Source organism: Ostrinia furnacalis, unplaced genomic scaffold (assembly GCF_004193835.3).
Source record: "Ostrinia furnacalis isolate ACB-3 unplaced genomic scaffold, ASM419383v2 OfSCF7237, whole genome shotgun sequence".
Classification (NCBI taxonomy): domain Eukaryota; kingdom Metazoa; phylum Arthropoda; class Insecta; order Lepidoptera; family Crambidae; genus Ostrinia; species Ostrinia furnacalis.
In genome coordinates, this window is record NW_021137476.1 from 24,694 (window position 1) to 48,622 (window position 23,929).

At 40.8% G+C, this 23,929-nt stretch overlaps 2 protein-coding genes across 3 annotated transcripts; one reads left to right on the forward strand and one right to left on the reverse strand.

The window, feature by feature from the left end:
* Positions 1-85: 85 nt before the first annotated feature.
* On the reverse strand, positions 86-1,624 carry LOC114363709 (adenylate kinase-like). Its single transcript, XM_028319509.1, has 3 exons — positions 1,281-1,624; positions 942-1,178; positions 86-644 (listed from the first exon to the last, which is right to left on the reverse strand). The coding sequence occupies exons 1-3, from the start codon at positions 1,380-1,382 to the stop codon at positions 255-257; spliced, it is 729 nt and encodes a 242-aa protein (XP_028175310.1). The 5' UTR covers positions 1,383-1,624; the 3' UTR covers positions 86-254.
* Positions 1,625-2,110: 486 nt separating this feature from the next.
* Positions 2,111-23,542, forward strand: Nup188 (nuclear pore complex protein Nup188). Of its 2 annotated transcripts, none has more exons than XM_028319507.1 (17): positions 2,111-2,270; positions 2,354-2,567; positions 2,645-3,243; positions 3,440-3,560; positions 3,798-3,911; positions 4,192-4,491; positions 4,575-4,893; positions 5,275-5,458; positions 7,500-7,680; positions 8,200-8,464; positions 10,332-10,624; positions 10,823-11,149; positions 11,364-12,788; positions 13,703-13,815; positions 15,462-15,678; positions 16,276-16,482; positions 22,940-23,536. In XM_028319507.1, the coding sequence occupies exons 1-17, from the start codon at positions 2,251-2,253 to the stop codon at positions 23,534-23,536; spliced, it is 5,496 nt and encodes a 1,831-aa protein (XP_028175308.1). In that variant the 5' UTR covers positions 2,111-2,250. The 2 variants fall into 2 exon arrangements, with proteins under 2 accessions (XP_028175308.1, XP_028175309.1); XM_028319508.1 differs by lacking the exon at positions 15,462-15,678 and adding an exon at positions 14,376-14,592 and having other exon boundaries at positions 2,150-2,270; positions 22,940-23,542.
* Positions 23,543-23,929: the final 387 nt, after the last annotated feature.

A 23,929-nucleotide genomic window follows, 5' to 3' on the forward strand; every position in this document is an offset into this window, starting at 1 on the left:
TAAGTCCCCTATCACATTAGCAGATAGATAGCATTATTTATTTTCATATTTGATAAAGTATACTATTACGCAATCAAACAACCTGTTCCAAGATTCCAGTTCACTATATTTGTCCAAGAAAAATAGTCTCTAAAATAGTCAACTAATTTTTCAGTACACAATACCAAAAATAAACAACAGACGTAATGAAATCACATGTAAATTACATTTGTACAGAGCACTTTTCCTTAATTAAAATGAGCTGTGATATTAGTTTACTGAGCATCTCGAGTTCTGCTAAAAATCCTGCTTTTGAATATATTATCAATCCTGCTGAAAACCTCTTCAGCGGGTTTTGCTGCATCAACCCTGTAGTGGAGGCCTTTCCTCATGTAGTAGTCGACCAGAGGCACAGTCTGTGCGTGGTAGGTGGCCAAACGTTTCTTGAGTGCGTCTACATTGTCATCTGATCTCTTGACAAGGGGCTCTCCAGTGACATCGTCGGTCATAGTCTTCTTAGGTGGATGGAACTCTTCGTGGTAGCTGCGCCCACTTGATGGGTGAATCAGTCTCCCAGTTATTCTGCGCACAAGCAGGCTGTCCTGGATGCCAAATTCAATCACTGCATCCAACTCAGTTTTCCTTTTTGCCAGCAAATCATCCAACTGTAATTTCAATAACAAAAAAGTTATGAAACTTCTCTAGAATAAAGATAATGTTATTGGTTGTTTTGGTAGGATAGGAGTGTAAAATTTAAAATCCTTGAGACAATAACCAATTTCAATAAAAAAATTGGGACTTATGAACATCAAAAATGATGTACTGCAAATGATAACAAAAATAGATTTATCATTAAAATAAACATAACTGGTTCAATAAATCATCTAAAAATGTAAATAGCTTAGCCAACCAAACAAAGCAAAAACTTGTTTTTAAAACTTAACTAAGTCACCCTAACCCACCTTTTCAGCCTGAGGCACAGTTCTTGGGAAGCCATCCAACAAGAACCCATTCTTGCAGGCCGGCTGGTCAAGGTTCTTATCGATCATGTCCACGACCATCTCATCGGAGACCAGCTTTCCCTCATCCATGACCTTCTTCAGGCGGCGCCCGAGCTCGGAGCCCGAGGCCACTTCGGCCCGGAGCATATCCCCCGTCGACAAGTGACATACGCAGTATTTCTCTTTCAAACGTGGAGCCTACACACAAAAACTTTATGTAAGAAAACATTCTAAATTATCACCAAGAATACGATTAGAGGAGGGTAAAGGTCAAAGATGCATACACTCTCACATAACTACCTGTGTGCCTTTGCCGGACCCGGGGGGACCCAACAACACTGCCCGGATGCCCAATGGGTCGTCATCAGGCTTGGGCTTCACTGCGGTTGCCGCCGGTGCCATGACTTCGAAGTTTTGCGTTAAAATTAAGTAACCTTACTACAAAATTGTAAACCTAATCTAACCTAAATCGTCTTAGGCGACCGCTTGTGGCCAAAGCGCCGCTTGCACTATTTACTGATGAATATTATGAAATGGTAATATCGTGTATACGTGTGTATCAGTTTATCAAGCAGAAAAAACGATTTGCCAAGCGCTCAGCCAAGCCAACGCATGCCCCATGTGATGGTGACGTTGGTCAATAAACCAACTGTCAGCTGTCATGTCATTGTCAGTCAGCTGTCATTTAAATTAAATACAAAGATAATATAAATCTTCACGTGGGATAGTCCATACAAAAAAAAACACTATGATGATACCCTCGCGGCNCTCTAATCCATATCTGTGGATGATACCCTCGCGGCCTCGTCGCGTCGCGTAGTTAAAGTTGAGGTGAACAACCATAGTTTACCATACATACCCATAGTTTGTACCACACTGATTAATATTTGAATACAAACACACAAACATTTTTACACAACACATTACACCATGTGAACCTACCCGCCCGATACTTTGATTGATTGAAAAAAAATCAAGTTCCAACTCTCGCTGACCGTCAGTCAGAGACGATCGCCTTGCTCATATGTGACTAGAGATGGGTAGTGGGTAAAAACCCATTTCACCCGATTGGGTTTAAACCGGGTGAAAACAANAGACAAAAATCTCTAATTCTCTATGTATCTCTGACAGAAAAGACAGGTGATGTCAAAAAGTACAACCGCTTGTGAAATACCTAACCTAAAATTATCAGGTATTTAAGCGGTAAATAAACACATAATAAATTCAATGACTATATTCATGACGTATTAAAACATCCGATACCATTACTATGGCGGCGAATAGTGCGAAGTAAGTAGAGGAAAAATCATAACTGAATTCCTTTGTTTATATGAGTGTTTGTAACGAATTTCCGTCCATTTAATACCTTCTAGTTACTGGAAACGTTTGTGGAGATGGACAACATCTAACAACCTGTCCTTGGAAGAGTTGCGGGCAGTTTTGGGCAGTAAGGAAGTCACTGAGGCTTTGTACCAAGGCCTCAACAGTTACAAACCTAATAAACCTGAGGCCTTCTCCCAGCTGCAGTCCAAATACCCGGATCAGACCAAACTGCTTAGTGTGGTTCAAACCTTGCAAAGTTACATAGTAAGTCTGTCTTTATACATATTTATTCAACATTAAAAATTAATCAATATCTATAAGATTACAATTTTGTATTTTAGAATGTGGACACCTTCCAAGTCTGGGATATCATAAAGCACTACCTATGTGACATCTCCTACGGAACACCTGACAACGCCCTGAAGAATGTAGCCTTTGTGGACACTAGAACATCATTTTTGCTACCCAACATTTGGCGATTTTACTACTCAGAAAGACTGTTTATGCTTAAACTGCTACAGTACATCATTGAAAACCATAATAATAAGAGTCACAAGTATCATGAAGAGTTCTCTAGAATTTACAATAATGGATGTAAAAATCTTCTCCCGTCACTCATTACTCAATTTGAGAAGGCAATTTCTACTGTACCACCACCGAGAAAGATTCAAAGTGACTTTTCAAACGACAGTATTAGACAGGAATGGGCAGAATATAACTTGAGAGAACAATTATTCATCTTGCAAGTCATATTGCTCCTTGTTGAAGAGCAGAAAATTACCGATACGGACTTCCAGGCGTTATTCAAAATATTTAGGAAACACAACTATGGCAAAAACCAAGGATACCAAGAGATGTTGGAGGAAAGGCATAGAGAGATGTGCATGAGGATAACATACATGGAAGTCTGTTTATTTATAGTCATCAATTACAAAAATCAGTAAGCACTCTTTATCTTTTAAATAGCATTTTACACTACAGCATACAATTATTCTTTCTTTCTTGTCACTTAAAAAAAATTGTTACATTAAGGTTATGGAGCTTTTTGCTTTTCCTCGTTGTAAGATCCTCCTGAGTTTGATCTTGTCTAATCTCTGTGCTATGTTATTAGATGTATGAAATTATTATAATTTTAGTGCTAATGCATCATCATGGATACAAGCCAATGAAAATGTTGTGGAGCCTGAACTTACGAAATTACAACTGAATGCAGAGCACAGTGCCATGTTATTATCATGGATGCTTCTATCATTGCAGGTAATGAATAAAATTAAATAGTGTATTTGAAGCTTATTTATTTTGTGCATGTCTCTGTGACAGTGGAATGACTATAATGTCATCATTAACATAAAAACTTTTGCCAAAACTGTCCAACCTAAAAGGTGATTCTGGTGCTCTGGGAATACACCAACTTTTTGAATGAGAAAACCATACCCTATGGGTTATTATTATTTTAGATTAACTTCTCTAATTTCCTTGTATTTAATATTTCAGGGCAAAGACCATGCTGTAATGTTTGAGAGCAAGTATCAGCACTATGGCGCCACCGCACTCAAGATGCACGTGTTTGAGTTCCTGAGTCAGATGTTGAATAGCAGTGTATTTACAGTAAGTAAAAAAGCCATACAATACCTTATGTAAAATTCTGAAAATAAAGCAATAAATGTTTGAGTGTAGTTAGTTTGATGTGTGTTGTACATTAGAGACAAAACCTTCAAATTAAGTGTCAGGAGTCATTCATCATCATCATCATCATTTCAGCCATAGGACGTCCACTGCTGAACATAGGCCTCCCCTAATGCTTTCCACGTTGATCGATTGGTAGCGGCGTCATTGTTTAGTTTTATTTGATATACATTTTATCAATTGAATGTATAACATTTTCCAGGACAAATCCAAATGCTCTCAAATAGCCAGACAAACAGTTTACAATCTTCTCAAAACATTATGCGACAAATTCGACGGCGACGGAACGATCAGCCATCAGGCAGGCATCACCCAACTCTGTGCCGACCTCCTGCGGTCTCCAGAGATAGCTGAAGACTTCTGGAAGCTTCAGCAGAAAGATGACCAGTTTGGTATTGTGTCGCTATGGAACACAGCGTTGGAGTATTTTCCTTACAATTTCTCCATGTTATCTGTATTGGCTGCTGGCTTGGCTCAGGCTGGGAAATGTAGTGTTCTAAATGTAAGTAATTTCATTATTCTATAGAACCATTACTTTTGTTATTTTCCTAGACAAATTGAATAAAAATTTAACTTTATTTACAGCTAATAGGCGAACTGAAAAATTTGCCAGTGTACACAGAAATATACAACCCTAATAGCGTGCCACTCGTATCATTCGATTCTGATGACGCTACAATAGGTCGAGAGTACTTCCCTCTGGGAGGACCCTCGTACCGCATCGAAGCAGGATCAAAGGCTACCGTCATGGAGAGGAAAGAGGGCACAATGATACACTTCCGAACTCCTTACTCTTATTGGACAGTTTTCAACAGTGAAATTGAGAAAGCACTGGATCGTAAACAACATCATAACGTTTTGTCGGCGTTGCAGCGAGTCTATGAGGGCGCTAAAGTTTTAAAAGGTATGTGGATTCATTGAGTATCAACATAGCAATCTATCGCTATGGCTGCAATTTAATTTCACTCCAATGTCACCGCATATTAATTATGCAATTTTGCTACAAAGTGAAATCGCCGTAAGTGTAAGGCCCAGAACAGACTGTGAAACGCAACTGCAACGAAACTGCAACTGCTAGATACTTTTGAGTTGCATCTAAGTTTCTGCCATAGCGTCAGTTGAAAGACCACACATGACGCGACCAGTTTGAAACTTTCAAACTGGTCGCGTCATGTGTGGCCTAAAATGACTTGAAATATTGTCAAACTTTGGCTTCTACTGCTTCGGAAATTACTATAAGATTTGTGAGCAATACATTTTAACCGTAAATTACGGAACTTTGCAGGCATCCTGAAAGCTTTAGTACCAGACAAAGAGATCCCGAAAAGCCTAGTGGCGCCGAGCGAAGGCGTATTCGACGTATTAGTGCGGTTCATGCGCGCGGATGCGACTGCGCTGCCACTACTGGTGCAGTGTCTTGAAGTCTGCGCCGTGCTCGTGCCGGTCTTCCCCAAGGAGATACACTTGAGGTGAGTCTGCTAGACGATATGACACCTTAAGTGCTGGTAATAAGAGCGAGGGTGCATTCGACGTATTAGTGCGGTTCATGCGCGCGGATGCGACTGCGCTGCCACTACTGGTGCAGTGTCTTGAAGTCTGCGCTGTCCTCGTGCCGGTCTTCCCCAAGGAGATACACTTGAGGTGGGTCTGCTAGACGATATAATACCTTAAGTGCTTGTAATAAGAGCGAGGGTGCATTAGACGTATTAGTGCGATTCATGCGCGCCGACGCGACTGCGCTGCCACTACTAGTGCAGTGTCTTGAAGTCTGCGCTGTGCTCGTGCCGGTCTTCCCCAAGGAGATACACTTGAGGTGGGTCTGCTAGACGATATAGCACCTTAAGTGCTTGTAATAAGAGCGAGGGCACATTCCACGTATTAGTGTGGTTCATGCGCGCCGACGCGGCCGCACTGCCACTACTGGTGCAGTGTCTTGAAGTCTGCGCTGTCCTCGTGCCGGTCTTCCCCAAGGAGATACACTTGAGGTGAGTCTGCTAGACGATATAACACCTTAAGTGCTTGTAATAAGAGCGAGGGTGCATTCGACGTATTAGTGCGGTTCATGCGCGCGGATGCGACCGCGCTGCCGCTACTGGTGCAGTGCCTTGAAGTCTGCGCCGTTCTCGTGCCGGTCTTCCCCAAGGAGATACACTTGAGGTGGGTCTGCTACAAGATATAGCACTTTATGCACTTGCAGTAGGTTCGATTTTCCCTGCCCCAGACTGGTGAATACTGATATAGACCGTCTATTGCCGTCTATTGTTTTCTACTGTCGGCGGCGGAGTACGTGTATGGCACGTCATTGACCGTTCTCTCATTCCACAATATTTGCAGATGTAGCCTCTTATGTAATTGTAATAGGTTTGCTTTTCCTCTACCCCAGGCGGTGAACACGAGACTCCTACCGCTCCTACCTATATTCTATAAATAAAGTCTTAGGAATATGTGTTTCTAAAAGCATATTTTTTAAGATATTGTGGATTCTAGATTTAGAAGATATCATCAATCTAGTTTTTTTTTTTTTTTCAAAATTGTCACCTAGTCTTTTTGTGCAGACTTTTTATTGATAAGTGTATGTATAGCCTGACCAGGAACATAAAAACCCTCGCCATGTTGCGGAAAACTAATGGTACTAATTTCTTTTAATGGCAACAGTAACTGAAAACTTCATTGACATGTCACCTTGCATGTCAGTCTATTGCTGTCAAAGTGTAAACAAACTTTATTTTAAATGTGCGCAATTGGTTTTATGAATTAAATTGCTAAAATATTTTTATAGTCGTGAAAGAAAAGTGGTTCACAATGTGTTAAAGTATTTGTCGAAGAGAAATACTAAGGGTTCGGACAATATTTTCATTGAATAATGTTTCCGACAAAGGTTGTCAAATTGACTGACATGTTTATCGTATAGTACAGTCCACTATGAAAATTAGCTGTGGTTTGTTTCAACTACCTATTTTAAAAAAATTTGTCACTTTCTAAGTGTTGAATTTTATGCGATTAGGAAAGAAGTACCGAGTTTGAAGCGTTCATGAGCAGACATTGCAGTTGAATATTCAAGTTCTGAATTTGATTATTGATGAATAATAAAATAAATTCTACTAGCTCGATTGATGGTTTCATTTAATTTATTTACATCAGGTTACCTATAATAATATTTTTTCGTTAATTTATGAAAATATCAAATTAGCCCGTAATCCTGAATCCTGATACATAAAGTTAGCCTATTAATTTAACACAGGTACGACTGTACTCAGTGTTGCACTATCAAATGCAATTGACGCGCCTCTATGCCAGGGTTTTTATGTTCCTGGTCAGGTTATAAATGAATTATTTCAGTGAAAAATTAAGTTTTTAAATAATTTCGTATGAAAAAATAAGTCGAAAAAAATTGTTGAATTTAATAAAAAATGTAATTCCATTCCATTCTTTGAAGTAGTCTTATTAATACCCTAGAGTTCCAGGAAATCAAAAAGAGCACGTTGTAGAATCGTTTTTCCTCTGCTACAGGCTGGTGAACACAGGCCTGTTGCCGCGCGCGCGCAGCCATCAACTATCAGCGGCCGAATATGCACGAGGCGCGTCTTTTGACTCGGGCGCAGTGGGGTCATTCCTCGTGGCGGTAGAGCAGCCGGGCGGCTCTTACCACTTGTTGGGCGCGTACATCGACTTGCTGTGTGCTTTTCATGAGGTTAGTGAGTTTATATCATCATCATTTCAGCCACAGGACGTCCACTGCTGAACATAAGCTTCCCTCAATGATTTCCACGTCGTGAGTGTATATACTTAGCCTTTAATTTACGTTTTAAGATGCGAAGGAACCAATTTGCAGATATCAGTCTTCCCCAGCCCTTCTGGCCAGTGTGGGGAGTGTATGGCAAGCCAATCCCCAATTTAAAATTAGACAGAGTTGCTCTTCTGCAGTGAACACTGTAGAATAAATGACGGACGCCTAGCCTGGTGGTTCACGTATCAGGTATAGTACCAAAAATGCCCTCTGGGTGTTTCCTATGTCTGACACATCAGGTCAGGTACCCATAGAACGAACTTTGCTCAGTTTGGTTTAGATATCGTTGTGTATTTCAATTTCAAATTGATATCTTTAAGAACACAGCTGATCTATTACAATACTTTATGGCCTGACTTATGTACCTGTGATTTCATAAACACAATTTGAATTTAATGCAGAAATATTTGTTTTTCCTTCCAGTCGTCAACAGATGAGCGCATAACAATGGAGATTATCCTTCCCGGCCTGGTCCTCATAGTCCGGGAAGTTTTCCCCAACATGTTGGGGTGGCGATACGCTTCGTTAGCGCAACGCCGCGAGCTCACTGGAGCCTGTTTGAGACTATTAGCTCTGGTGCTACAAAAGAAGACTGGAGGAGAGCGTGCTACAATACTCAGACGTACTGGCTTGCATAGTCTACATGACGCAGATAATGCACGTCAATTGCTCCACTGTCTTGCTGTGGGTGAGTGTCTTTATATTGAAAGATAACAGTCTTACTACACTGGTGCTCGCCGGCCCCTGTCTGAGACTGCTAGCTTTGGTACTGCAAAAAATAACGAGGCGAGCGTGCTACAATTTTGAGATGTACTGGACTACATAGTTTGCATGATGCTGACAATGCGCGTCAACTGTTGCACTGTCTTGCTGTGGGTAAGTGCCTTCAATTTTAATTTATTTTATTTATTTTTTATTTTTATTTTGTTTGGAAAACATACAGTGAAACAATAATAGATTAACCACTGCTTAAGAAACTATACACCATTTACATGTTTTTGCATATGTGTAGCAATACAATTATACAACAAAAGCCAACTTATTATTTAAACAGGAGCTTATTAGCAGTGGCCAGTACCGATCCACAAGTCTTTCAAGCTGAAGGTCCCCTTCGTTTGCGCAGTGCCAGTCACTTAGCGGCGGCGCCTACCGGCGGCTGTTGATGCTGCCAAAATCACCTATTTAGCTAGGGTCACCATAAGCAGAAATTCTTCTTATTCGTTTTGCTCTTAGCAGAGCGGTCGCGGTCATGTTGAGGCGTTGTTCATATCGGTTGTGGAGAACCTAAGCACTATAGTGCTATAATAAAACTACTATCTTTGATCAAGATTCATGTCATTATAATTCTTGGACTTAATCTTAAATCCCAACTTTTATATTTTAGGTAACGAAAACCTCGAAAAAATCATGCTCGACGAAACGAACTGGATTTCGGGACCTGGCAACGAGTACATAACCAGCTTACAACGCTGCGTTGCCATCATCATGTTCGCACTACGCCTGAAAGAAGAGATCGGCTCTCCCAGTGAGATGACTCCGTTGGAACACCTCATATTTGCTCAGAACAANCGCCTGTCTGAGACTGCTAGCTTTGGTACTGCAAAAAATAACGAGGCGAGCGTGCTACAATTTTGAGATGTACTGGACTACATAGTTTGCATGATGCTGACAATGCGCGTCAACTGTTGCACTGTCTTGCTGTGGGTAAGTGTCTTTATTTTGAAAGATAACAGTCTTACTACACTGGTGCTCGCCGGCGCCTGTCTGAGACTGCTAGCTTTGGTACTGCAAAAAATAACGAGGCGAGCGTGCTACAATTTTGAGACGTACTGGGCTACATAGTCTACAATCTACATGATGCAGATAATGCGCGTCAACTGTTGCACTGTCTTGCTGTGGGTGAGTGTCTTTACATTGAAAGTTATCAGTCTAACTACATTGTTGCTCACCGGTACGTGTCTGAGACTGCTAGCCCTGGTACTGCAAAAGAAAACTGGAGGCGAGCGCGCTACGATACTGAAACCTATTTAGTTACTACTGCTTGCATAGTCTACATGATGCAGATAATACGCGGCAATGAGGGTTTTCGCGATTGGAAAATCCGCCAGATGGCAATACGTAGACGCGAGGTCCAAATGCTGCGTGATTGGTGGATTTTGACATATCTGTCAATGTCATGTCAAAAAAATAAATTAAGGCAGCACTTAGATTAAATTAAATACGTTGTAATTATTGATTGTCTTCCAGTGTATGTCTTGTTGGTTGTCCTATTAAATAAATAAATAAATAAAATAATATAAAACCCTCATTGCTGCATTGCCTGGCTGTGGGTGAGTGCCTCTCATTTTAAAGGGGATTCTTATCAGCCTTAGTTAATGCGGATCCAAGTCATATCAGCGCCTGCCTGCTGTTCAGTAACAGTCTACTATCTATTGCTATAAGCAGGATCTTACTGTTATAGTGTTGCAATGAAACAACTACTCTTTGACCAAGATTCTATAAGTTCTTGGACTTAAACACCAACAAACTCTAAACCACAATTTTATTTTTTTTAGGTAACGAAAACCTCGAAAAAATCATGCTTGACGAAACGAACTGGATTTCGGGACCTGGCAACGAGTACATAACCAGCTTACAACGCTGCGTTGCCATCATCATGTTCGCACTACGCCTGAAAGAAGAGATCGGCTCTCCCAGTGAGATGACGCCGTTGGAACACCTCATATTTGCGCAGAACAAACAAAAAGACCGATTGAAGGTGGTGCCAAAAGTGACGAGTTACATCAACCATGCATTCAACAGGAGTCTGCCAGTTCTCAGCTGTCGATTATTGAAGAGATTTGCTGACGTAAGTATAATTTATCTTTTTAAAAACTTTTGCTAGTCTCATGCCTGTTTTATCCCTATTTTTTAAGTGACCCCTATGGTAACACATAACAGAATTTTTGTTTTCATAGGAGTCACTTAAAAATTAGGGATTGATGGTGAAAACGGGCATAGAACACTCGCCATGCTGGTTATAAACAAATACATTTACTATTTTCAGGGATTCCAAATGTCTCTCTTCGCATCATTAGACATGACGGCGTACCAAGTCCGCGTCATGTTCCTTGACAGACTGCGCGATGAACACGAAAGTTTGGAATTAAAAGTGGCAATACTCGAATTCGTAGCTACTTGTATTGGGAAGCAACCAGGTCTTACTGAAGCATTCTTCATGATGAACCATGAAAAGGCTAAGGCGGAGGAAAATGACAAAGAAGGCAAAGACCAAAAGAAGGCTGAAGTAGAGAAGAAAACTGCTCCCGAGACTGATGATAGTTTTGAAGGCATCTTAGGGTATATGGCTGACTATCTCAGCACTATTAAGACTGTAAGTATTAAGCCGGGTCTCCAGCGCGTGTTTTGCAATCAACAAAAACATATCAACATTCAACAAAATTGTCTACAAAAAATGTTGGATGTTGACATGTTTTTGTTGGTAATGTAGGGCAAAACGCACTGGAGACCCAGCTTTATATCAACTAATGCAACAAGAAACATATTAATCAGCTTTGTTTTAAAACTAAACATTGTTCTTTTTACAGGACGCAAAATACCTCCACAGTCCATTGTTAGGATGCATAATGGCGCTATTTCACGCATTATGGAAGAACAACATGCAAATTCTAGTCAAGAAGCTTAGGGAGAACAAGAACTTTTGGGAACACTTGACTAGTCCATTGTTCAATGAAATACAACCCGGTTTACGCACGTACGCACAGATCTTCAATGTACTGGGAATTGAACTATTCGCGTCGAGAGAAAAATTGGAACCAAATCTCAAAGCAGTGCTAGAGCAATTTTTTGATACTGACAAAAAGCATTTAGACACATGGGTTGATTTTGTCTATTCCTTTGATGGAAAAGATGAGGAAGAGGAGGTCGTAGACAAAGTGCCCGTTTGGTTAGGACTGCTAACATCTTGGAAAGATTTCACAACCATTTTCTGCAAATGTCTACCCATAAGCTTGAACATAGCACACAAGTCCAAAATGGTTGCGCCTTGCATGAACGCGCTGTTAAATGAGTTGGATGATCTAAAAGACGGCAGGCTCGTCGTGATTCTAGCTGAGTTGTACGTCATAATGCTAGCCAACTGGAAGGATGACTGTTTCGAGAACAGAAAGGCAAATGCGAAGCAAATAGACAACCTTCTTACTAATACAGCAGCCGTTTATGAATGTTTACATCCTCGCGCTATTCGAGCAATATTATCAATTTGTACTGTCGCCATCAGTAGTTTGGATTATGAAATAAAAGCGAATAGTGCAACAGCTCAAAGTATTATACGGTCTGTGACCAATATCAACAGTTTGGAGCTCCAAAAGTTGCTAGACGATATAACCGACGTTCCAAAAGCTGAACCCAAATCTGACAGCTCCAAAACCTCCGAAGAAATACCTCCAGTCGTGTTATGCCTGGCCATGCTAGAGCAGTGTTTAGATTTGTACGACGAAATGTTTTCGGGGCTATCGCAATGGTTCCAGTCCAGCAAGTTTATCAACAAACTGCTTTGCTGTCTTCAAACGTGCTTGCAAAGCCGCCGGCACTACCACACGTCTCTGGCCGCGTTACGTTGCATCACTGCGTATTCTAGAGGGCCATTCTCTAAAGATTTACTCATGAGTGACGTGGACCAGTTTCTTTGGCTGCAACTGTTGCCGCCGAAAATTGATAGCAATGGGGGATCATCCACGTGGAAGCCTCAAGAGTGGTGGCGTGTGTACGCTTACAGTTTGGACTTTATATCGATGATGGTTATGAAGCACGGCCAATTCTTTGCTAGTGACGCCATAACCTTCGTCGGCGTGCATTTGGAGCACCTTATAGAAGCGATACTGCTGCCGCGTCAGGTGTTCAGTTTAGATGCGTTAAATCTTTGCGCGTCAACTTTGAATCTGGTGGTGCAGCTGGTGAAGTTCGAATCGAGGTGGCGCATTCAGAATATCAACTCGTTAATCGGTATTATGGTAAGTTCGTGACAGTTTTTTTATACTGCAATATAATAAATATAATTAATTATTGTCCTCCAGCTAACAGATATTACGCTAGTTAGATAGTCAATAAATCAAAATACATTGATGAAGATTTAATTGCTCAAAAATGCTACTTTCTATTTTGTCATTTGCGCACACCCTTAAAACCTGGTGTTTAGTGGAGATAGGTTTCGCTAAATAGGACGAGTCCCATACACGCCTCTGGTGCTCTCTATGTGGCTGAGGGAAATATTTCAGCTACTTTCAGAAAAAACTGCTCCGGCACGCTGAATCGGTGTTTGTCTGAGTTTAGCTAATCTACTCCAGCATTCTTCCCGAAGACAATACCTAGCCCAATATAACACTTGTTATGCCCATAATTAGTCCCGCATGTGTTGCAAATTGTTGCGATGCCTACCAGCAAAATGACTTTGAAGTTGACTGAAACCAGAGTAAATACAAATGAGTAGGTCATCTTCATAGAAACGCACCGAGCGCGGTTTGTATGTGAGCGCGCCAATACGTATGCGGCGCGCACGCACACACTGACAAAATTTAGCGTGGATTAGTGGGGAATTGCGCCGAATTTTGTCAGTGTGTGCATGCGTGCCGCATACGTATATTGGCGCGCTCACATACAAACCGCGCTCGTTGCGTTTCTATGAAGATAAATAATAAATAATAATAATAATAAATATATTTATTTCTCTCCACAAACAGATTCTTAAAAATAGTCTTAAATTTAGTTTGGTAGGTACATTTGTCTGTGGGAGACTGGTGTCTAAACTAGGCAGTAACCTGCATGTATCTTAGAGCACCAGGCCTCCAACCCACTCATTGATGACCTACTTACTCATTTGTATTTACTCTGCTGAAACCCATTGATGTTGATTGTCCGCCGTCTACAGCGCAGCATAAGCGCGTGCCTGTACCAGTGCGTGACGCTGATGCTACGCGCGCGCCGGCCCGCCGACGCGCCGCCGCACGACGAACACGCGCCCGCGCCCGCCATGTTGCACAGGTTATTTGACTGCTTTATTGATACCATCTTAGGCTGGGTTGCATCATCTTACTTTGACTTTAACAAACGTCAAACTCCATACAAAATACGTCGGTTATCGTTATAGTCACGGTTAAAGTTAGGTGGTGCAACTCAGCCTTAGACTTTTCAGTTCACTGAACGCCATGCTGCATACAACATTACATTAGATTGTCTAGTTTACTGAGTGTCATTGATCTTTATGAATCTTCAAACAATGTATGATTATATTTTTATAGCAATCTGCATTCTCTGTTGAAAATTTAAAATGTTTCCGGCAACGGGGATAAGATATAGGATTTGTTACATTCAAAGACTGAAAAACTTTCTTTGAACGAAAAAACATTCCACGACGCGTTGTGTATTTGTACATCAAAATCGTGATTTTCGTAGGAATGATGTCGATGATACTGAATACTGACAAAATCGTACCAAGTCGTCTATATTTTTTACACTACAAACTTTGATCCAATAAGCAAGTTTAGAAAAGACTGCAAGCAATCACATCCATAATCTGTCAACATAAAAAAATATTTTTTCAGAACATTGGAGATCCTCCACATGGCAACGCTCTGTCTGCTCTCCTTCAGTCCAGACCTGCTCTCGCTACTAGCTGACCCTGGACTAGACATGGAGCGTTGGCAGCCCCTCGTGGAACTTCACTTCGGAGCTCCCAAGATATCCTACGAGCCGTTCCCGCAGCTGACATTTGGGACCTTGCTGTCGGCTATATGCCTGTTCACCAGATCCCTCAATCATGTGAGTATCCCAACTAATATTATAAATGCGAAAGTAACTCTGTCTGTCTGTCTGTCTGTTACGCTTTCCCGCTTAAACCTCGCAACCGATTTTGATGAAATTTGGCATAGAGATAGTTTGAGTCCCGGGAAAGAACATAGGATAGTTTTTATCCCGGTTTTTGAAACAGGGACGCGCGCGATAAAGTTTTTCTGTGACAGACAAAATTCCACGCGGGCGAAGCCGCGGGCGGAAAGCTAGTAAACAATATATCAAAGAAGTTTACTAAGGGAGTTTCTCAGGGTACTATTTAGGTCCACTGTTATATTTTATTTTTTAATTAAAAAAAGTTTATTTGTATTGTATTTATTTCCCAAACATCTTAAAAGCTAAAAGATTAGTTTTAAAGTGTGTGCTTATAAGATAACATTAAACATTACATAACTTAAGTATAGTTACTAAGGGTGTTCTTGAGGGCACTGTTTTAGGTCCACTGTCATAAAAGCGCTTATAAGAATAAAATGAAACATTACATAACTTAAAATGATACGCCGTCAGCAGCTAATAGCTGGCATAATGTTGTCATTGCCCTAATTTTTAGCTACATCATAACTTTCATCTTCAGGCGTACCACGCAGANACACATCACATGTGACATAAAATACTGCATTATACCTCCTCCGCACCGCTACTCTGCTCATGAGCTATGCCTGTACAGAAAAAAACCCATACCAAGCGTTTTATGAGCATGTCACACGAATGTGACTTTTCGTATAAATGTTCATATTTACTATACTATTAACAAATTTATACCAAATGCCCATAAACCGAATTTTATAAGACTGCTAGCAATGACATAATATCCACAACATAAAACTTTACATTTACAGAACGTTGGAAATCCTCCACATGGCAACACTCTGCCTGCTTTCCTTCAGTCCAGACCTGCTCTCGCTACTGGCTGACCCTGGACTGGACATGGAGCGTTGGCAGCCCCTCGTGGAACTTCACTTCGGGGCTCCCAAGATATCCTACGAGCCGTTCCCGCAGCTGACATTTGGAACCTTGCTGTCGGCTATATGCCTGCTCACCAGATCCCTCAATCATGTGAGTATCCCAACTAATATTATAAATGCGAAAGTAACTCTGTCTGTCTGTCTGTCTGTCTGTCTGTCTGTTACGCTTTCCCGCTTAAACCTCGCAACCGATTTTGATGAAATTTGGCATAGAGATAGTTTGAGTCCCGGGAAAGAACATAGGATAGTTTTTATCCCGGTTTTTGAAACAGGGACGCGCGCGATAAAGTTTTTCTGTGACAGACAAAATTCCACGCGGGCGAAGCCGCGGGCGGAAAGCTAGTAAACAATATATCAAAGAAGTTTACTAAGGGAGTTTCTCAGGGTACTATTTGGGTCCACTGTTATATTTTAGTTTTAATTAAAAAAAGTTTATTTGTATTGTATTTATTTCCCAAACATCTTAAAAGCTAAAAGATTAGTTTTAAAGTGTGTGCTTGTAAGATAAAATTAAACAGTACATAACTTAAATATAATTACTAAGGGTGTATTCAGGGTACTGTTTTAGGTCCACCGTTATAAAAGCGCTTACAAGAATAAAATTAAATGATTCGCCGTCAGCAGGTAAAAGTTGGCATAATGTTGTCCTAAACTCCTAATTTTTAAACTACATCTTTTTAATTTTCAGGCGTATCACGCAGACGAAGGCAGCGGCTCGCGTTCCCCGCGCGGTCGCAGACGCGCCTGCTCCTGCGGCAGCCCCGGCGAGTCCCGGCGCGCCAACCGCAGCGAGTCGCTCACCAGCATCTCGTCGGCCGCCAGCGCGCTGCCCTGGCTGGACGAGCGGCTCGTGGCCGGCGCGCTCGAGGCCACCGCCACGCTGCTGGCCGAGCAGGTACACTGACTGTACGGGCGGCAGCGGTTGTGAGGCACCGCTCCCGTGCCCGGGGTGTGACGTCAGCAACCGCAGCCAGTCGCTCGCCAGCATCTCGTCGGCCGCCAGCGCGCTGCCCTGGCTGGATGAGCGGCTCGTGGCCGGCGCGCCTTGATTGACATTGAAAGGCAATAGGGATGTTTCCTGGCAGTGGTGTAACTATACCGTCCGGGGCCCGTGGCAAATTCTAGGGTTTCTTTTCAAGGGAGCTCCGGCACCATCCAGCCCTGAAGCAGCGTGGGGGGAAGGGGCGATTAGGGACTTAGGCCGGAGCCCCTTGGTTTGGGGGCCCGTGACATTTAGCCAGCCCTGCCAAATAAAATAGTCAGGTACATACTGGACGATCCACCGCGCTTCGATCGCGCGAGGCATTTTGGCGCACGATACAATGTGGTCCGGACCAGCTGTTGAGCTTCAAATTTTGGCATCCTTTAAGACTTGCAACTACTGTATTCAGCAGTGGCGGATTAACGTATAAGCACTACAAGCACGTGCTTGGGGCCCCTGTTCTCCAGGGGCCCCATCCTCCTGCTGGCTTTTCATTTTATACATACATTTTATCGAGATTCATCCACAATATGTCCGAAATCACAAGGCGCGAGAGTCCGGGAGTGACCTTTCATACACCCCCGCAGGGCCCTACCCCCTGCGCGCCCCGCCCGCACTTCGCGTCGCGCCGCGAGTCCGAGTGAATCAGTTGTCCATAGAGAAAAGTAATACATAGGAAATAGAGAGCCCTCTCTGTCAAATTTTTGAACCTACTAATTGACAGCCTGGTGTTAAATTCCCTGTACTTAACCTACGTACGTAACGCTCACATACATACATAGTCCACGCACACATACATACATAAAGTCCACGCACACATACACACAGTTCACGCACACATAGGCCCTCATAACCTTCAAAGAATTATTGTTTTTATGATGTACAATGTAGAATTTTTTCAAATCAATTATTTTGAAAATATTTATCTTTATGGTGTACGTATTATATTATTTCCAAAACAATGGATTTGGAAAAATTCTACATTGCACATGGAAATGCAAATAAACAAAAACTTTTGAATTTAATAATTTTACTTTATTTATGAACAGTGAACACACATAAAATTAATTAATTAATTAATTTCATTTTAAAAAAGTTTTCACATTATAATTAACAATATTCTCAAATATATTTTAATTAAGAAAAAATGAAAATATGAAGGAAACAGGAGCAGCGACATCTAGAGCGTTTTAGGGTAGTTAAAAAGTATTTGAATTTATCCACCGATGTCGCTGTTTGGAAGCAAGTTTCACTTGGATGACCGTAGTATGGAAGTTTCCGCACCCTGCAGTTGTCTTTGCAATGCAAATGATAGCGCCCATACGCATTCATTACCGCATGTAATTAATTACCTACTTTATTTACGTAGTGGCTTTGATTGAAACTACACTTATCGTTGCCCCACACTAAGTTTTCAGGTAAGTACTATATTTTAAGCTTTCACTATTGATTACGTACACTGCACGTATAAAGAATTTTTCAACAATAGTTCTAACTTTATGTTTCATACATAACTAAACTTCGAAAAGTCCCTCAACTTTGACGAACAGCTACAGCTGTCACCACACTTTTCACAGCTTTTTTACATTCTTACTAAAATAACAAATTCACAAAAACACCGTAATTCACCAACAAAACATGAAAAACCATGGAACCTCTTGAACATACCTAAAGTTGGAATGAAAGCATACGAAATGTCGCCCCTTGATGTACAGGTATGAAACCTATGCCAATCCATGGAAAATATTAATCAAAACAACAATTATTTTTTGAAAAATTGTCGCAAATGTTACCTAGTTTGAAGTCGTAAACTAACCAGCAACCAACAGTTGACAGCGCGCGCCAATTTTATTTCAACTTTATTTTGAAAATGTCTTACTATTTTCTTTATGAAGTCAATAATTTATGTTCACACTACTGTCACAATCAAATCACTCACACAGAAAGTAACAAAAGCGCTAAAAGGTAATTAATAGAGGTTAATTATCTAGTCGCGACATGCAGCGAAACAATCACTGACATGACATGTCAACGAGACGAGAGGTCATTACGGGTCACGCGGTCCGCGCGCCGCCATTCGTAAAACGTGCGGCGTCCGAGATTTGCTTAGTGCCTACTGCAGGGGCCGTATTTTTGAAAATTGCGGATTCGAAAATTCACTGTTCAAAAATGCGGTCCCAGTACATTTTCTATGAAACATTTGCTGTCTCGCGCGCATACAAGCTGTATGAGCGGTCCTCGTGCGGATTGGCGAGCGCACGAAGCAGTAGAGTGGTACGGACTAACAGATGTGTTCATTACAGGAAATTGTTTAGTCGTAATTGAATTATTTTATATGCGTTTGTATGTTTAATAATATTAAAGAAGTATTGGAAAATAAAGTTTTTATCAATATTATTTTATATTATTTGGACTGGTAGTGCCGTACTTAAGGTACAGCCGCCACTACCCTCCATCGATTGGCCAAGGTTTCGATTGACCTGTACACAAAAAAAAATACATTTTACGTACTTCTAAGTTAAGGTTTGTTTGGCTTCATACAAAAAGGTTCAATGTCTTTTGCACTTTGTTTATTTTATTACTTTATAATAACCTACACTGCCTACACATACGCAATAATGCCCGTATTATATATATATTTTTTAGCTATAACTAATTTATTTCAGGTTCCAGAGGGCACTGTCCGTACGTATACAGAAGAAGATATTTGTTATTGATACTAATCATCTATATTAAGGCGATAGGTGAGGCAAAACTGCAAAAAAGACCTCTCTTTGAATCCCTACTCCTCCTAAATGGATGATCCAAACAAGAAAAAAAAATATGTATGAGATGTATGATATCTTAAACTAAAAAATTGTTGTTCGTTTTTTTTGTTACAACTATTAGTTTTGACAGAAAAAATTCTTAACTTTCTTCTAATTTCACCAAATAAATTTCCTACTACTCCTAAACGGCTGAAGCGATTTTAATGATTCTTTCACCAAATGATAGAAAATTTAATTGTCTAAAAAATTGTTGTTCGTTTTTTTTCAAAAATAATGTATTACGTGTCATACAATCAAAATACCCGGTAATTTCCGCACGCGGGCCGCGCGATAGCGGGAGCTCAGTCTTTCACTAGCGTTCGCACGGGGAGGCTGTGTCGCATTTCGGCCCGCTCCGCTCCTTTGTTTTTCTTTAAAGAATTTATAGCGCAGACGGCACACTCGGTACTCATAGTAGTTCGGCGGCTGAATTAGTGATATGAGTACGTCATTTTGAATAAGTATAGGCATTATACAAATTTTAAGATAATATTAATTATATAAAAATAGTACGCNAAGAATGAAACGCCATCATCTCAGTGGCGCACAAAAACGCAAACAGGCAGAGCTGAAGAAGAAAAAAACAGATGTACTCCCAAAAATGACATCGTTTTTTCCAACCAATCAGTTAGAATCTGGTACAGATAATAATGTTTTTCTAGAATCTCAATCTTCATCATCTGTTAGAACACAAATTGATAAAAACAGTACTACAGGCACCTCAGATGATCATTTTGATGACGATGAAATAAATAGCGAAACTAAAACACCTGTTCCTGATCCCGATGAATCTGAACCTGTTATTGTTGCGATTCCTGAAGTTTCAAAAATTGAACCCGTCAATTCCAATAGAAAGACAGATGCTGGGCTGTGGACGGAATTTTCTGAGGAAGATCTTTGCTACTGGATTGACCACGGTCCAGAAAATTGTCAGCACCATCAGGGCCCATTTCATGAATCGCGCCGTACATATGCTAATGGTAAAAGTGTCCGTTTTTGCACACCACGACTATTTTTCGGTAAAAAAGCCAACGGTGAAACTTATAAACGGGAATGGTTACTGTATTCAAAAACAAAAGGATCTTTGTATTGCTTTGTTTGCAAGTTGTTTAGTAACAAATCCATAGCCACAGCGCCGAGCCAATTTGCAGCTGACGGATTTAGTGATTGGCGCAACGTAATTGCAATTGAGCACCATGAAAATAGTTCAGCTCATAAGGACTTTATGCTAACTTATTTGAGTCGAAGACAAGGTCTAGGGATCACGAAAAATCTAGAGGCACAAGTGAAAGAAGAAATAAAATACTGGCAAAATGTTTTGCAACGAGTTATTGCAGTTATACAAACGCTTGCCGAACGTGGTTTGGCCTTTAGAGGACATGAGGAATCTTTTGGATCTATACATAATGGTAATTTTTTGGGTTTACTTGAACTTGTGGCTAAATTCGATCCATTTTTAGCAAGCCATATTGCAAGATGTGGAAATAAAGGGAAGGGCAACCCATCATATCTATCGAAAACAGTATGCGACGAACTTATCGATTTAATGAGTAATAAAGTTCACAAAGTGATTGTCGAAGAAATACAATCAGCTGGATACTTCAGCCTCTCAGTGGACTCCACGCCTGACCTATCACATACGGATCAACTAAGTATTATTTTGAGATACGTGTCGCCGTCTGATTGTGTGCCCGTGGAACGATTTCTGACGTTTTTAAATTTAAAAAGTCATACCGGAGAAGAGATGGCAAATATTGTACTCAGTTATCTAGAGGGTTGCAAAATAGATATTGCAAAATGCAGAGGACAATCATATGATAATGCCGCCAATATGTCAGGACGATACAAAGGGATGCAGCAAAAAATTTTAGAGCGTAATAAATATGCTGTATTTATACCATGCGCCGCACATACTCTAAACTTAATTGGTCGCAGTGCTGTTGATTGTTGTACGATCGCAGTGAATTTTTTTTCTATTGTGCAGTTGTTATACAATTTTTTTTCGGCTTCTACTCATCGTTGGGCAGTTTTAAAAGAATTAATAGGCAACGAAAGCGTTCTGAAGTCGCTGTCGGACACGCGTTGGGAAGCTCATGCTGTAGCTACTAGTGCAATATTACAATCTTATCAGAAAATTTTGGATGCTTTAGATGAAATTGCTGAAGACACAAACCAAAAAGGTGAGACCAGGTTAGAATCACAAAATATTTCACACAAAATGCAAGAGTTTGAGTTTGTATTTATGCTCACTTTGTGGAATGATATTCTACAAGTTTTTCATCGCACCAGCAAAGGACTCCAAAAAGAAGGATTACATCTTAAAACGTGTTCCAATTTGTATCATTCTTTATCGGATCATCTCGTTGAAATGAGGAATCAATTTGAAAAATTTGAAGGCGAGGCAAGAAAAATTTTTCCTAATGGGGAATATAAGGAAACTCGAAGACGAATTAGGAAGAAACAAGTAAATGATGGAAATGCAGAGGAACTTGCTTTGAATCCTAGAGACAAATTTCGCATTGAGACTTTCAATGTAATAATTGACACTCTTAATGCTGAAATGCAAAGAAGAGGTGATGTATACCACGAAGTTTCACAAAAGTTTTCATTTCTTGCGGATCTAAATAAGGCATGTTCAGAATATGAAAAAGATATCCAATTGCTCTTAGAATCTTACCCAGAAGATTTCAATGAAAACTTCCTCGGCGAATTTAATCATTTTCACAAGTATGTTCGAATAAAATATGATTCTTCAGAAACAAAGGTCACCCATTCCGATCTATATGAAATGATTATTAAAGATAAAGTAAAGTGCGTTTTCCCAAATATAGAAGTGGCGTTTAGAATCTTTCACAGCTTAATGATCACTAACTGCTCTGCTGAACGATCCTTCTCACAACTAAAAAGATTAAAAAACCCGCAAAGAACAAAAATCCGTCCAGACAAGCTTAATTCTTTAGCATTAATGTGTATTGAGGCAGACATACTTCGTCAGATAAATTTCGACGATGTTATCTCGGAGTTTGCTCTGGTTAAGGCAAGGAAAAAAATGTTATAAGTNCGAGCGGTTGAGAATATAATCAGAGCCCCGATTACGGTAACTTTTAACGTCAACAATCCAGACACGCTTCTCGATTCTGCGATACGATTGGTCGTTCAACAGCGTACGTCAGCTGTTTTGACCAATCGTATTGCAGAATCAGAAACGCGTCTGGATTGTAGACGTTAAAAGTTACCGTAATCGGGGCTCAGATCCACAACGGACCATTCATCGCTACCAGAATGATTCACCGCGCTCCGATTGCGTGAGGCGATGATATTAGCCGGACCAATATCTAATGTGGACCTAAGGTATACTTTTTATGATCTGTCGAAACGCAGTCCCCTATACATTTTAAAGCAATAGGAACTTGTGACGTGGTTCACCAGCTCAATTTAATAAATAAAAATTACAGTTGATTTAAAAATAACAGACATGTCTACAGGGCTAAAATTAAGCGTAAAAGAATGTAGTGTAGAGTTATTAGTGGTTTAATTAATTTAATTTAATTGTATTTCCGCAGGCGCTGCTAGCAGTCCGCGACGCGAGCGTGCCGAGCCGCCACAAGCAGCTAGTGCGGCGCGAGCTCAGCTCCGAGCTAACCGTCTTCCACGACTTCGTGCGCAAGCGCATCCTCTGCGCAGCGCACTCGCGCCCGCACCTCGTCCGCTCCCACCTCGGCGCCTGGCCCCTACCCGCCAACGAGGAGGAAACCAAACGCATCGAAGACGCCAGAAAAGACAAAAACCTTTGTCTATGCGACGACGAGTCCGAAACACCCCCGCCCCCGCCCCCCAAACGCGCCGCCCACGATTCCATGCGGGAATACATCCTCCGCAAACACTACCTGAACAAATGCGCCCAAACACCAACCAAAGGACCCCCCTCCCCTGTCTCCCATTCCACTCCCGCGTCGGACAAGAAGAAAGAAACTTCCAGAAGCTCCAAGCGAGTCTCCTGGGCCGAGACGACTAGAGACAGCGACGAAAGTCTCGATAGTTCGCTCCAAGAGATCGAGCCGGTCTACTCTAATTTAACTGATGTGCAAATCAACAACGACGAAGACTACTTCCACTTTATGTCTATTGTGTTCCTTTATATTTGTCAAACTGATTTGTAATGTGTGGATTCAANCGATTCAAGTTTTAGCTGTGTAAGAATAAAATTGATCATTTTTTACATTTACTTTAACGTTTACATAAATAAAAATGATTAATTAAAAAAGCATTTTTATTTCTAAGAAATGATATTCTTCGTTATTATACTTATAAATAGAATGTAGAATCCTGTAGCTTCATCATCATCGGGTATTAAGTCTCCCCTGTAGGAGAATTCACTCTATTTAAAAAAAAACATTTACACTCGTCATGCTGCCCAATATGGTTTGGGGAGGCATCATTCATGACGTGTTCGCATAATAATATTTTATCCCTTATGGCCATGAAATAACCTGCTCGTGATCCGTGACTTTTTGAATACAACTAATATTAATTCATCAAAAACTAATTAGTTT